Below are 16,225 nucleotides of genomic sequence, written 5' to 3' on the forward strand. Positions count from 1 at the left end.
GAAACCCACACAAACGGCACTTAGAAGGCTGCTTGTGGAACAGTGGCAGACTGTGACCCTTCACTTTCAATTTTACTTGATACTACATAACGGCAAACTTTCCCTTTAGACACATATACACAGCTCCTTCTAAAGAACGCCAGACTCATATTCAAAGAAGTTTGCTCTTTGAATTACGTTTTTTTAAATCTTTTACGTCTTTAACTTATTTTTTTTTTCTTATTCTTCTTTCCTCCCCTACCCCTCAAGCTATCTAGCAGCATTTTGGATATATATAACAGTGACCAGGGAATGGCACCAGCTAATATGGGTCTCACAAATGCTTCTTGCCCAGCTAACCTACCGGTAAAAAGGGAACTCACAGGTAAAGGAACTCTGAGATTTTAGTATTTTATAATTTCAGAAGTGATGGTGTTTCTCTTAAAAGTTGAATAAATCTTACCCATGAAATAGATGTCCATAATTAAATTCCTGAGAATTTTGCAGTTTGTAGTTTCACTTAAGGAAAAGAACAAAGACCAAGGAGAAATGTTTTCTTTCTGTTCTCCTCTTTAGCAATTCAGAAACCATGTTTGCCCCCTGTTTTTTATGAACATCATGCTTCTAATAAACCTAATTATTTTAGGAAACAGAGTGGATTCTTCCACATGTTGGCTCCTGATCAACGGTATAAATAAATTATCATCCATTAGATTTGTTCCAGGGTAGAACAAATGTTTCTTTTGAAACCTTACAATAAAGCTATTCAAGGTAAAGCTATATTAGTGGATTAACAACTTTAAAAGTTACATTCAATTAATCCAAAGAATGCTAACAACCATGTACAGTTTATTAGTGTCACTCAGAGGAAACAGTAAGTTTGTTCAATATCTTACAAATCTGATTAACTCTTGCATTATGGGATATACAAGTCTATATTCACATTAGTGTATTATACGTTTTATCCTGATGTAAAATACAGAAAATTGGAGAAAAATGCCCCTCCATAGCATTTCTATGTTCTTCAATAAAAAATGTGCATTAAAAAAATCTTAAGCAACCTGCTAGTGTTGCTAAAAAATTTAGTACTGGTAGAATATAGATTTACTTATGATCCTGTTTAATAATAAAAAGAGTAATGAAGTAAAAAGACTAGAAGGCTGCTCTTTGTGACAAGAGGCCATTTTGAAAAGGTGAAAGGAGTACTGAAATTGCAACTTAAGGACTGTTTTAATAAATGTTACTTTCTGTCAGAAGCAGATACACGAGCAATGGCAAAGGAGAGACAAAAAAAGGATAACCACAATCTCAGTAAGTATATGTTCATCTTCCATCTCATTAAATGGAATGTATGGGGAATGCAGAAATAATATACATTTGCTACCATGTCTCTGCTTTTCTAGATCAGCGCCTTACCAGAGTAATCAAATTGAACTCAGTCTGCAAACACAGCCAACCACACAGCTTTCTTCCCTGAAATTAATGTCTTTGATTTTTGTCTTTCAAAACACTTAGCAAATTGTAATGAATTTCTTTCCATATCATCTCCTGCTACTATGTTTTTATTCTACAGTTGCACATGTATCCTTCACACTTTACTTGAAGTTGTCTCTAAGAATTACAGTGCAAAACAGACAAGAAAGGAGGCAGATGATGAAAAAACCAACAGTGAAAATCCAGAGTCTTCACACCCTCCGTACTGAAGCACCCAAGTGAGAGGCTGTATCTCTCTATGGGTGATGGGAAGGAAAAAAGAAATTGCAGAGGATATCAGTCAACTTCTAAATGGTAGTTAAGCACTTAAAGTTGTGGAAATTGTGTGTCACAAAAGGAGATCAGGGCAGGACTGGGTGAGACTCACAGTGCTCTGACTCTGCTCTGATACACAAGCCCCCTAACCTCTGTAGGCTGGGATACACTTCTGCTTCCTTTATGGAGAACAGTGCAGCCAGGTACAGATGTTAGGCATTTCAGTTCTAGAGGAATAGTCTTCTGTAGTTTAGGCTTAGAACATAGTGAAAATCATAGTTCAGTGTCTAAATATTAAACCTATTAAAATAAGCAACAATTTGGTTTATCCAGAATAAAAAAAAAAATCGTTTTTATTGCTGAAAGAAGATTGCCTATAAAATTTCTCCCTCTAAAGAGTAATTTGAAACAAAAACCCTGAAGGATTCTTTTTGGAAAGTGTTGAATAAAGCAATTACATTTTCCAGTTCTCCTTTCCACTTTTTCCAGCAGAAATAGTCTGGGAGTTGGACTCGACGATCCTTGACTCCCTTCCAACTTGAGATATTCTATGATTCTATGAATTTAAACCTAAATTGGTAATTAGTTAATAAGCACTATTTATACCTTTGTTGTCTTATTTATATCTTTGTTCTCTGGCTATTCTGTTAATCTTAGAGGGATTTATGGTTTTACTTGCATGAAATTATGTACCTGGAAGTATATGTCCACTGGTACAATGTGCTAGCAACCACCGTGGACAACTTTCTGCTACTTAGACTTTCCAGAAGGCATCCTTATTTCTGTCTGTATGTTTTTGTGGATTACAGATAGACCATGTAGATTTTTAGGCCTGTTGCTAGCATGTCTTTGAAGTGCCAGTGCAGCTGCTGCTTGTCTTGTTTGGGCAGGAATGAAGAGTTTTTGCTGGACTGGGAAAGGTGGGGGGGTGGGAGTTGTCTGGAACTGCGAGAAGGGAAAAGACAGGCACATGCATACATTAGAGATGCCAGGACTCGCCTCCATTGTTTATTTTGGCTCTGAGATCATCCTTCCTGAACACAGAAGACATGTCTGAGAACTGTCCCTCACCACTGGCAACTGAGCTGAAGGCTGTATGCCAGGATGATAGCACGCAGACATGCAACATCTCTTCTGGTTTGGCTCCAGGTGTATACTTCAGAGCTCAAAGTCTCTCTGGAGATAGCTCTACTATCCGATGACTTGGACATATTAATGCATTACATATAAAGGCTTTATTAATTTGATTTACTCTTTTATGAGTACCATTTTTTTTAGAGATTGTCTGAAAAAGCAGGTTTCGAAACCTGATTTTTGCAAACATTCATGTTTCAGGTTAAATTAAGGTCCACATTTTACAGAAATGTTCTTGTACCTCCTCATACCAAGGAAGAACTAGAAAAACATTCCTTTTGAAAGATTGGATCCTCAATGAAACCATGAAAAGGGATTCAGGTCTAAGAAATGGAACCTCTTCTTGTAACAGCAAGAGTTTAAAATATTATTAAATGTATTTTGGTTTTGGTTTTGGGTTGTTTTATTTTTCTTTTTTTTCAAACAAAGAATTAAGGGTGTAATGTTTATTTGTTATATGGTCATCCTGTCCATGTAGTTTAAAAATTAATTTTCTGTTTTGGCTTTGGTGTAATTTAGTACTTCGAATATTATTGATAACTCAGGATACCACTGAACAGCAACAGACATAAATCAAGAAAATTCTATTGAAACGCTATTCCAAGCTTCAGAATTTTCCCCCTAATTCACTAGCATAATCATTTGGAGTTTATTTTCAGGAAAAACTACAGAAATAGAAAGAAAAAGAATATTGTAAGTGTCCACTTGTAAACAAAATTTTTTCTTTGCCTTGTTTTATAGCCAATGTTTAGTTGACTACTTTTTGATGAGTCTCTTGCAGAGCTTTTCCACACTGTAAATATTAATTAAACAACAGCTATTATGCCATATGACTGTACAGTTAATGCACATTCTTTAACTTCTTGCCCTGCCATTCTTTTGCCAACATAACTGAAATACATCTTTTAAATTGCTCAGTTGCTATGCGCTTACGTACACTGTGTTCTCCTACAAGATCTAGCACATTCATGCCAATAGGATGCAAGGCGTTACTTAACAGTACACCCAGGAGGATTATAACCCTGTCTCCTGAATATGTGAATCAGGACTACAAAACCTGAGATGCTTTAATCTGTTGAGTGAAATTCCTCTTTCTAGAGAGAGTAAGACAAGATAATACGTCTCACCAAGGCAGAGCACTTCACCAGGGTAAATAATAACACCTAGGGAGTTCCCTGAGCTGGAATCAACTAGGGAGGAAATAGCTGGCTGCCGCACAAACCTAAGAGCCTCATACAGACAGGAAGAAAAAATGTCTTTACATATTGGAGGAAATAAGGAACTAAAAGTGATCTATGTGGTGGGGCTGAGACTGAAAGCGATATGCTCGTATGGCTCTGAGAAGGTTGAAGTCAGTCTAGGAAGACCCACAGGGCTTCCCTTGACTGCACACTTCTAATTTAGCTCTACCAGGCTCTAAGGAACGGCTTTTTGCACTTACAGTCAAAATTAGGACATCAAACTGCAAGTGTACGTCTCCATTCATGGATGAGGGGAGCATGTATCCATGTTCTAGGCTGCCCTACACGGATCAGCTCTGGTCTGACAGACTATAGTGGCATTAGCATATCGAGCCCAAGGTAAGGTCTTCCAAGAAGCAAGGGATAACAGAAATGGCTCAATACAATGCTAGCGATGTACCAAAGCTGAAACCTGTCCATTCAGTGAGGTTTGGATTGAGTCAAAGTAAAACGTGGAGAGAGTGAACAAAAGTGCAAGTTCACGCCAGTAGAACATCACTGCTGGTTTCTGACAGTTGGCAGTACCACAACAGGTACACTCCTACGGCATTTGTCCTTCCTCCTCAGAACATTTTTTTCTGGTAGAAAAAGAACTTTTTGCCATTTGTACAGGGTTTCCACATTGTCTTTCAGTCTTGTCATAACTAGGCTACCCAGGAGATGGGTATATACAAGAAATCCCCCAAAGCGATGAGATGTCCTTCGGGCCTATCCACTAGAAAATGTGAGATTTCTGCATGTAAAAGCAGCTGGAGAAAAACTGGTGAGAAAGCAGAGAGGCATTCTCTCTAAATTAGTGAAATGGGAAGCAGGAAGGTGACCGACCCTTTGTGCAGAGAAGGGGCACACACTCTAGTCTGGATACCAGTCCAATGCTGATAAAGTGGACTGAGAGCACAGAGAGGGGGAACTAATAGGCTTATCTTGTCTTTTTTTCTTTCTAACTAAACTGCAAGTAAACCAAGATACCATACATAGTTTGTCTTAGGAGAAGCATAAATTTAAATACAGAAAATATTTTTTTATTGTTTAAATGAGGTTTTTGTTCATTTCTGTGTGTTTTAAAAGTTATTGTAAATACACTTGTGCTGTCCATCCTTGAAGGAAACACGTGCTGGGGATGAAGTGTTTCTGGTACACAGTCTTTCTCAGTTTCAGTGAAGGGATATGGTTGCAGTTATGTCCTCTCTGTGGTTTGCAATGCTGATAACAGTAGATAAGGGATAACAAAGCTGTTAACCACAATCCGTAGCAGGAGTTGTGACAAAATATGAAGCGCCGGATGCATTGTCTTGTGTCCCTGTTGAAGTCATCAGCAAACTCCACTAAGCTGAAAACTCTGTTGTGTGGGAGCAAGGTGGAGAAAGGGTGCACAAACATCAGAAGAAAAAGAAGTGTTAGCTCACATTTAGACAATAGGTGTGAATATTTCATTCTCTAGGAGTCTAGTTGTAAATGGGGGAGAAACCTACAGGCAGGGTAAGGTACAGAGATGGTACTAGTCATGGAGTTTGTCCTGAGAGTAAGTCAGAGACAGGTATGAGATCATGTTGGGACTTCTACTTGAGGAAGAAATTTTCTGTACATTGACTGAATTGTTTTTAACTAATTAAAATGTTTTGTGTTGAATTTCTCCAAGAATATTTCACCATAAAAATAGTAACTGTTTCTTTTTAACAGTTGAGAGAAGAAGAAGGTATAATATTAATTACCGAATCAAGGAGCTTGGCACACTCATCCCCAAGTCTAATGATCCGTGAGTTCAACAGTCTTTCCTATAATAATGTTTATAGTTTAAATACAGGGAAAAAAAAGACAGTTGCATATACTGGCTATATGATTGAGTAATGGGATACAAAATCTTCCATACTGGGTCACTGGCTCAGATCAGGCTGTTAAAGTAGCAAACATTTGACGGATTTTTGGCGCCTGTTGGGAAAACTTATGTGAAAGGATAATAAAATGAAAGCAATTCCAGGGTGTTTAAGAGACACTGCCACAGCAAGGAAAAAAACAAAAAACCAAACAAAACCAAAAAGAAGACAAAAAGTAGATAAGCCAAACAACACAAAGTCCAGCTCTCTGTCCCTGGAAGCAATTGTGTGGTGTCCCTGGAGAAGGAAGGAGTGATGCTTTTAGCCCTTGCCATGGGCCCTCTAGTGGGATAAAACAAAATACATGTTGTCACTGTCTGCCCTTTGCCTAAGAAAAAAAAATCAGCTTAAGAGTCTGTAGACTGAGCATTTTTCAGAAGTCCTCCACTCAGCACAGGGAAAACAACAGTCCTAAAATGCAAGGATAAAAATAATAATTGCTATAATTGCTATAATAATAGCATTTTATACTAATGCATATACTTACAGTAACACAAAATGCATATTGCTTAAACTTTACCTGCATTCCCTTAAATCTTATATTTGTCATCGATATGAAAAAAGCTGCCTTGGTAGGAAAGCCTATTGCAGGATTAGCAATAACAATTCAGTGTGATATTTACTGCTGAACTTTAGCTTTAGATTTCTCATGTCACTCAGGGAAGCCTTAAGACCATGCACTAGCATGATTGTGACTCACATAAAATTGATTATACAGATTTTGTCTTTATCATTTGCATGTCAATACAGACCTGCATGACACTTCAAATGAAAACATCTATTGATATTTCAGCCTTTTTTTTTTCTTAGGACTAAGAAACTTTTGATTATATTAAGGATTTCTATAACAATATAAAGCTGTGTGAGACTGACATAAGTACAAGGTTGGCATAACAAGCCACTTGGAGTGAAATCACCACAGAGAAAGTTAACATACCACATCCATTTTAGAGAATTCATGAACTCACTCCTTCTACAACATCTACCCAAGATTAGATAAATGGGCATGTTATTAATATAGAATTAGGTATTACAGCTGAGTTAAAATAAGAAGTGCTTTAAGTACCTAAATAAAGTTTTGGCCACATGTGATCTGTTGCAAACACAGACTGGTAAAGAGTTTTAATGTTGCTGGTGCATCTTTCAGTATTTAAGAACATTTGGGCAAATAATTGAAAGATTTCTCAGAAAAACAGTGGATGGCACTGTTGGTTTGCAGCTATAAAGCAATAATGGAAGCAAGTTATACTGCAATTATAAGTGGGCATGAGGTACAAATTCCAGTTGCGATTTTTGATTGCTTACAGAGGTGTTTCAGTTACATGTTTTGGTTTGGATTCAGGTCTAGTTTATGGACTTATTCAAAACATTAATACCTAGAGCTATCTCTTAAGCTCTTCTTAAAATTAATGATCTGGACCTGTAATTTTGCTCCAGTAAGTGGATGATGGATTTTATCCACAGATTTTGGTGGTGTTGCCTGATGAAAACGTTTCAGGTATAGATCCTGAAGACATTGCCTTTTCTTGTTTTAGCCTGCAAACCCACGACTGAGTTCAACAGTGTGCCAGCCCCAAAGTGGCTTATGTTTACAAAAGCATGAGGTGAACTTAAGTGTCTCACGTTCTGAGGACTGCTGTCTTCAAAAGGCTGGTAATCAGTACTCCTTTTGAAAATAGGCCTATTTAAAAGCTTTTAAGTTGGTGTTAAGAAAAAAGAGGCATCAAAAGGTGCAGGATGCTTTTGAAAAACTAGGTTATAACATAACTTTGCTATAGCTTGGTGCCAGGTTAAATTAATACAAAGAAGCGCAAACACTTTTTTTTTATACTTGTAGGCGGAAATACATTAATTTGACCATGTTGTTTTGTTGGCTGAGCAGATCAAAATTATTATTTCTTTCTGGTATGGTCCTGTGTTGCCAAATCATAACTCAGTGTCCTTACCCTCTCTTTCAGTTCTCGCTTTTTCCTTCATAACACCTTACTGTGCCCCCAATCTGCCCTCTTCTTCTTTGAAAGAAAGAGATGTATCATCTCTTACAATACTTTATCTGTAATATTTTATCACACATAGCATTTTCACCTCATATATTGATTTTAGAAGATTCTTCTTATAGTGGGAACTTAGCTGTAAGAGGAGAAACATTACTGATGTTTGGACTAATGACAGTGAAGCAAATCAACCTTTGCATTGAAGAGCAAATACTACTATAACTAAGCCATTGTGGTTAGCATGCCTGTCCCAGATGGCTTGCTTCAAGAAGATTACATTCAGACTCAGGAACAGAAAAGGACATTTTTGATGCTATTTGGAAACCTTTTATGATTTATATTTCTTAGAAGTGGTGTGTGAGGTTTTTATTTCACTTTTGTTTTGTTAGTTATATAGTGAACTTGTTTGGCTCCTGCAGAGCTTCTGCAGGGACTTTCTTTTGAGTGGCTTAAACCCCTATTCTTTTCACTTTTTTTTTTTTAATTTAATGATGAAAAGTGTGGATTACATTGCTTAAATGAATGGGTGTTTTAAGTTCACTTCATCAGCATTAGAAAATGGAGATAAGTATAAGTTGCAAAGAACTTCGACTCTTTTGTTTAATTTTCAATGCTTAGATATCCAAGTGGCAGGTGATTCAGAAATGCAAAACAGTTATACAGAATAATTAAAAAATAGAATTAAAAAAGGTCCAAAATACCCAGTCATATTTTGCTGAAAAAAGTCATAACCTGCTCCTTTAAATATACCTACCTTTCCATTCGTGGTTCCTTTGTGTTCAGCCTTTCAGAACCCCGTTTTAGGTGGTTTACAGGACTTCACATTGTGATAGAGTCCGGAAATGCCTACACAAGAACTGTTTTATGGTAGCTGGACAAGAACTGCCAGAAATACTAAGAAAAAAAATCTTTCCTTTAAGAATTCTAGTTGTTTTACAGAACCGGGATGTTAAGAGAACACTGAAGATTTGGGTAGAAGTAATGGGTTGCTCTCCCTCTCCCTTTGCTCTCTACAGCTGCCTGTGCCTGACCTTCTGTCTGTTGTCTGTGGACAGACCTGCTAACGGCCAGCATGGCCATGTTTCTTGTAAAGGAAAAGCTTGTGTACACTCATGCTATTATAAAATGGAAACTTGCTGCCCCTTTCAGGAGAATACACTTTGTAATTGTGGAGGTCATCAAAACAAGTACAAAGTCCTTCAAAGTATTTCTTTGAGCAAGCATAGTTTAAAACTAATTTCTCAGAAATAGGGAAAGAAATGGTCTGCAAACATAGTTTCAACTTCACAAATGTATTTGTTATTAGTGACTGCTCTGTGGCTGGCAAACTCTGTGACTATCACCCTCTCCCAAACTCTGTTTTCGTTAATTAGTTTTAATCTTAGATGATCAGATGTTCTCGTCCTTCTTACAGGAGTTCAACTTGTGTAAACTAGTGAAGCTCCTTTGACTTCAACAAAGTTACCTTAATGGAAATGAGCTGAAGATCAGTCTCATGGCTATGTTTCTTTTCTCCTGAATGAGAAACTCTCCTAGGTGAGAGTTACATGTTTTGGTCTGGGCATTTGAGATTTGTAGAGAGATTCAGCTGGTAAAGTTAGGAGGAGCTAGGGTTCAGAGACTAATACAACACAATGTGTTTTTTACTTATGTGCTACTTTTCCATGCAAATCATGTTAACTGTGGTAGATCTCTGTTAATTAAACTAGGTAACACATGCGTAGTTTGTTAAAAATTTCAAATTATTGTACCACAGGCACACACAGAGACAAAGACACAATCCTCCTTTGCAGAGGTCATTGCTGATGACCAGACCTGCAAAACTTCTTGCTGCTCTCAACTGACTTGTTTCACGTGTGGTTTCCCATGTGTTTCAGTATTTACAGGATGGAGCCTTACATACATACAATAAAAATGAAGAATAAAGAAAAAAAAATGAATTAATAGCCAGTGAAAGAGTAAAATGAAAAAAAGAATTCCTGCTGTCTCCAAAGACTAGTTGATCTATATCGAACTTCGTAGGTTCAAAACAGTTATGAATGCAACTGTTTTGTCTGTTTTTATAAAGCAGTTTCCAATAAAATGACTAACAACTGCCAAGGGCTGCTCTGTTCTTGAAGGTTCTCAAATGGGTTTGTAGGCCTTGTCATTTCAAATTTTATCTCTGTTATATACTGAGCAAGCACAATATATAAATCTCTAAAAAGCAAACCCCACAATTTCCTAGTGCCACTTTTATCATTTTTCAGATAACTTCATTTGCACCCAATTTAGAATTCAGCATTTTTAGAGAAATAACAGAAAACCAATAACTGATCAGAGAATTTCTGAATTCTTCTTATGCGCTTGCTGCGCTTGGATTTAATCCATCTTCAAATGCTGAGGTGTTTTTTTTCTTCCCATCGTAGATGAACCTGCTTGCCTGCCTGCTAAGCAGAGCTAGATGCATTGCAGACTACTGCTATGCAGGCACCTCCCCCATGCTATTCCCCCCATTTGCCTTCATCCTCACCAGTTATACTGCTACTCTTCCGAGCCTGCACATCTGCATAGAGCCTCTGTTTCTCCATAGCAGTGTCCTGTGACTGCTGTATGGTGCTCTGGGCTAAAATGGATGGGGAGTGTCTGCGATGCAGAACCAGCACAGACATCTTCAGTATTTTCTTTTGCTCCCAGTGTAACTAGAGAGACATGGAGTGAAAGACATGTTGACTTCTAAGGTCACAAGCTGATCTTTTGCTGTGTTGCCTTCAGACATTGGAATTTTTAACTTCAATATTCCTCATTCACTAAGACACCAACCAGTATATGTATATATGAGTAGAGAAGAAGATATCATAGAAGATATGTGGGATACACGCACACGCACAGACACACACACAGACACACACACACATAAAATAACATAGTCATTTAAATGATAATAGTAACCACAGCATTTTCATCCTAGATCTCCCTGATAGCTTTGCCTCTCAAATTTGTAAATATTACCACAAGAGATATCTATCCTTACGTTTCTCATGCAGAAGCTGACCAGATCCATCTCTCTGGCAGTTTGAATCCAGGAATTAGCCCTCCAGTGAAGATTTATTTCAACCTATGAGAAAAAATATCATTACCACTTACATAAAAATTCAAACTATCAAGGCAACATGAACCAAAAGTAAGCAATATCACAAAGGTTGTCAATTAGGTGTAACATGAATTAATTTCATCACGAAAAGTTTCGAAATACAGTCATGAATATATGGCTTATTCATATGTCAATCAGAAAAATTAACCAAAAATATTTTTGTCTGAATTTGATTTTGAATTCATAACATTTTATAACTGACATGAAATTGTTTGTGAAATCACTATGAAATATTTGCCAAAGATGTGATATATGCATATTTTTCTCCTGCTGTTACATGTCTTAATTATTTCCATTTTGCCAGCTATGGATTAATTTCTAATTTCATAGTGCTACCTTTTTATGTTCAGACCGTCAGTCCAAAACTGGCTTAGTTTTGTCTTAATTACATGCTAGGAGGAGCTGACCCCCCTTGCCTAAGCAGATTGTGTTTCTCCAGAGTTTATGCTATAGGTTTTCTTATTACTGTAGCGCTTTTCAAAGTTGCCATGAGAATGTCCTAAATCAGTCATTTTCACTTGAAATTTGAGATTTGTAGAGATGCATGGTGTTTGTGCTTATTTTAAATACGATTTTCACTTGAAATTAAACAAAAACCTACTGTAATTCTGAGCTATATATAGCACATATAGCTCATATCTGAGATGGTAGTGGAGATTCCCAGTTTGAAATGTTGTTGTTCTCCTGACTTTAGCTGCTCCTATTTACTCAGGAGTGCTCTGCCTTTCAAACTCCACTGCAATTCAGGTGTAAATAGGGACCTCTCAGTATTTTACCTAACTTTCCAAAGAGGTCTGAAGAAAACGATTATAATGTGATGATGGCAGACAAAGATTTGTCCAGAAAATAAACATCATGTGTACTAAAAAATTCCTTAACCTTTACGGTCTGAACATAGGTATCCCACATGCAAGGAGAAAATCCTCTCCTAGGAGGGAGTCCATGGGATTCTGGCAGGAAAATGTTCTGTCCTCCCACCTGGCCAAGAAGTACAGGGAAAGGAAGGAGGAGGCAGAGGGACTGCCAAGAGATGATTCAGCTGTCATGAGGGAGACAGGTTCTGCCCTTGGATCTCACTCCCACCTCTGCTTTAGTTTTTTTGACCAGGGATGGTCTAAATGAGAATACGTAGCCACTTCAGTGAACAGCCTCTGATGGTTTGGCTTTGTAGACAGCAGGGTCTGAGACAATAATTATTTTCTCTCTGACCTCCTCACCTTCTAATCCCGAAAGCTGTGCATTCCTGGCCCACATCACTGAGACGAGGGGAGGTCCCAGTGTGCTGGAGCCCTGCGGTTTGTGTGCTGCCCAGAGAGGAGAGAGATGTGAATTCGAGCCCTCTCTGATTAAAAAGCTGGTTCTCCCAAATCTCTAGCAAATGAACTAAATTCTAAGATATGGTTAAACACTGTGATGCTTTATCACAAATAATTTTGCATATTCTTCTGAGCATCTTTAAAGCTATCAACTCCATAAGGTTTTATTCCTAGTACAGTGCATCAGGAGAGGCCAGGTGGTCTGGGTCCCCAAATCCTGTACCTGCTTGGCTTTTGCCCTATACATTCAGTAGAAAGACAACTGCCTTAGTGGAAGTCTTTAAGGGTGCTTAGCTTTGGGGTAAGGGTGAGAGGTTCCTTAGGCACTTAGTCTGAGAGGCTGAATGTAAAGCATTGACACTTCTGCAATAAATCCACTCCAGATCACAGTTTTACTCACCACAGGTAAGCACGTGAGTAGAAGCAAGTCTCATTAACTAAAGCAACCAACGAATAATGGAAAGTGATGATTGGCTGGAGTATAATTTATATTTCTTTTTGACTCTATAAATGCCAGTGTATAAGTATATGTACTTGGAATAGGTACTAAAAATAATGCGCTAAGGTGGTTACTTGTCACTCCCAACCTCAGATTCTTACCGGTTTAAATAGATTTTTCCCTCTCAGGTTGCTTTATAGGACCAGAACCTCTGCCAATCTTCTGCTCGATCTAAGCCATCTTGGCAGTGAAGTAGATAGTTTGGATAGGCCCTTCTGTCTGTATACTTAATGCAGCGGGCCCATCCTGTATGATAAAATACTGAACTTTATTAGAAATCAAACATTTTCAGCAAATTTCATTCTTGTTCCAAGGCCTCAAAGACCTTACATAAAGGAATACATGGAAAGTTGATAAAGGGGTACATGAAAGTCCTTGAACAGATGCATTTGAACAAGCATATTGTTGTTAGTAAGACTGCTTGTAAACTGGAAATTAAACCATGATTTCCTGAATGATGGACAGGTTTAAACTTATTTTTTTGCAAGGCTTTTATTTTGAGTTGGGGTCTGCATGTAGCTGTGGATTTCAACTTGATTTATATTGTTTCAAGATTTTTGAACAAGATTTTTGTCATTCCATAGCCATTATGGTTACCAAAGTAACCATAATGATTTGTCTGGTCTATCATCAATGAGGAGTGGCATTCAGCACAGACCACTTTTTTCTCAACAAGCATAAAAGCAACCTCATTAGTAAGTCAGGTAAAAGGAGTAGTATATTCAAAATGATCTTTAAAAATTTAGGCTTAAGTCCTCAGTAATGTATATTTCCTAGTTCATTAATGCAGAAATACTGCACATAGATTTTAATCTTAGAGTTAATAATAAAAGCAATTTTCACTAAAAATATAAAAACTGTAATGGTAGAATCATGATATTGCATTTAGCTCTCCCACAAATAGTCACTTTATTACTTTCTTTTGACACTTATTTTCATTCTGGGATTAATTTTACTATATAAGGGCTTCTTAACTATTCTATTAAAATTTCCATTCAGAAGCAATAATATCTAAGAGTGAATAATAGTCATGTAAATCATTATTTCATATTAATGTAAAAGATTTTGTAAGTTCTTATGAATTCTGCTGACATGCACAATTGTGAAAAGGTTATCTCTACATTCTGCAGTGATATGCGCTGGAACAAAGGAACTATTTTAAAAGCATCAGTGGAGTACATCAAGTGGCTACAAAAAGAACAACAGAGAGCCAGAGAATTAGAACACAGGCAGAAGAAATTAGAGCATGCTAACAGAAGACTTCTACTCCGAATTCAGGTTTGTATAAGAGCGTAGCCATGAACTACAAAGCTTTCTCAGTACTTATTCCTCATCAAATTTTATTAAACTGTATAATTTTTCCCCGAATGGCATTTATTAAAAATGAATTGGCTTGCTTTATTTATTGCTGTGTATATTGAGGAGGGGGTATTTTTTAGATTTCTAGGAAATTCCTTTGATAATTAGACCTTACATAAAGGAATACATGGAAAGTTAATAAAGTATTTGTACAAACAGTTTTCTTACGTATGTATTAGAGCCAGAGAAAGACAAAAAAGGAAGCAAAAAAGTATATCCCTGCAGCCAAAAATCAATACTGGACACAAAATTCCCTTCAGCATTTTCATTTTCCCCTTTGTAATCATTTCACACGTTACACTTCCTGGGTATAGTGTGCCATGTTATATCTGCTTGTGACATGAAGCAGCAGAATATGGCCCTGCATGGCTTGAAATGCAAGATTTGAATATAGACACATATGAAGATGAGATAGATAGACAGACAGACATAAAATAAATCATCTTATATATGGTGATTTACACATATATCTGTATATCATAAGCATCATCAAGTATCTTCTGTTTCTCTGGATAGCAGTGGATAATGAACTAGAAAGTTGCAACGTTTTTCTGTCACCTTTATTGGGTTCAGTACACAATGGTTTTAGAGAGGCTGTCCTACCTCATGTAGGTAGCAAGACAGTTGCTTAATGCTTAAGCAAGACTGTTGCTTAATGACAGGAGGGAAATAAAAAGAAAAACACTCGAGTGGCAAATTTTCATAGATTAACAATTTCATATTTTAAAACGTAGTCTCACAACTGGACAAAAGGTATAGTTAATTTTCATGTATGATCCATATACTTATTGCAATAGTTCTGAAGACACTGTTTTGTCTTTTAAAGTCATTATCTAATTGTTTTTGTTTGAATTGTTAGGAACTAGAGATCCAGGCACGTGCACACGGCCTTCCAGTCATGTCTTCACTCGGTGCTGTCGATTTAGCTGCACAGGTCATCAAGCAACAGTCTTACCCAGAGGACAACTCTGTAGACTACTCTCAACAAATGCCTCTGGCACATGGACCAAATTCTGATGTTTGTGATGGATCTACAGCCTTTTCTGATCCACTTTCACACTTCACAGATTTGTCCTTCAGCGCAGCTTTAAAAGAAGAGCAACGGCTAGAGGAAATTTTATTGGATGACACAGTGTCGCCATTTGGAACAGACCCACTCTTGTCCTCCACGTCCCCAGCCGCATCGAAAGAGAGCAGCAGGAGAAGCAGCTTTAGCACAGATGATGGAGATGATTTATAAAACCAGAAAGGGCCTCATACTTCTCTAAACCACTTGCTAAAAGACTGAGTTGAACGTAAGCATGGTGTTTGTGCTTATTTTAAATACAAATAAGGAGAGCCACTGTGAAGATAAGTTGCTACATGGCAAGGGTTTAAATCAGCCCTGACTTCACAGGAAAATGAGATGGACGTGAACTCATATCACTTTGCCCCAAATTCACACCCTCTGTTCACAGCTGACATTTGCACAAATCTTTCTTCACTGGGATGTTTTTACTATCGTTCCATGACTTTTTACACCACTATGAAAATGGTTACCACAAAAGGAATACCCATGTTACAAAAGTGTATTCAAACTCTCTCTTCAATCTACATTCTATTCTCTGCTATGAACATGAGTTTTAGTCATTTTTTTAATTTCTCTTTTTTGTATAACTAAAAATTCTACAAAACATGAAGCAACAGGGAACTATTTAAGCTGGGAACTATAGAGATGTTACAGGTTTTAAAATCTGAAAAAACAGATGGTAATGTTTTCGCACAAGTGAAGTGAGCATGCAATTTAAACTGTGTAGGCTTCTCTTTAAAAGGAAAAAATCCATTAAGCTTTTTATGGAATTCCATTTTTTTAAAATTTCATTTGTAGAAAAAGAACAGACTTTTAATATATGTTTTAATGATACAGAAGAAAAATGGAAACTAACATAATGACAGAGACTCAGACGA

General features: G+C 37.2%; 1 protein-coding gene across 1 annotated transcript in view; it reads left to right on the top strand.

Annotated features, from left to right (window-relative positions):
* TFEC (transcription factor EC) overlaps positions 1-15,911 on the top strand; it is a 98,120-nt gene extending 82,209 nt beyond the window's left edge. The window contains exons 4-8 of the mRNA XM_019474048.1: positions 250-364; positions 1,234-1,290; positions 5,784-5,859; positions 14,050-14,197; positions 15,138-15,911. Of these exons, the coding sequence (XP_019329593.1) occupies positions 250-364; positions 1,234-1,290; positions 5,784-5,859; positions 14,050-14,197; positions 15,138-15,518 (777 nt within the window). The 3' untranslated portion in view covers positions 15,519-15,911. The remainder of the gene's footprint in view (positions 1-249; positions 365-1,233; positions 1,291-5,783; positions 5,860-14,049; positions 14,198-15,137) is intronic.
* Positions 15,912-16,225: the final 314 nt, after the last annotated feature.

This window comes from Aptenodytes forsteri, unplaced genomic scaffold (genome assembly GCF_000699145.1).
Source record: "Aptenodytes forsteri isolate BGI_AS27 unplaced genomic scaffold, ASM69914v1 Scaffold166, whole genome shotgun sequence".
Lineage (NCBI taxonomy): Eukaryota > Metazoa > Chordata > Aves > Sphenisciformes > Spheniscidae > Aptenodytes > Aptenodytes forsteri.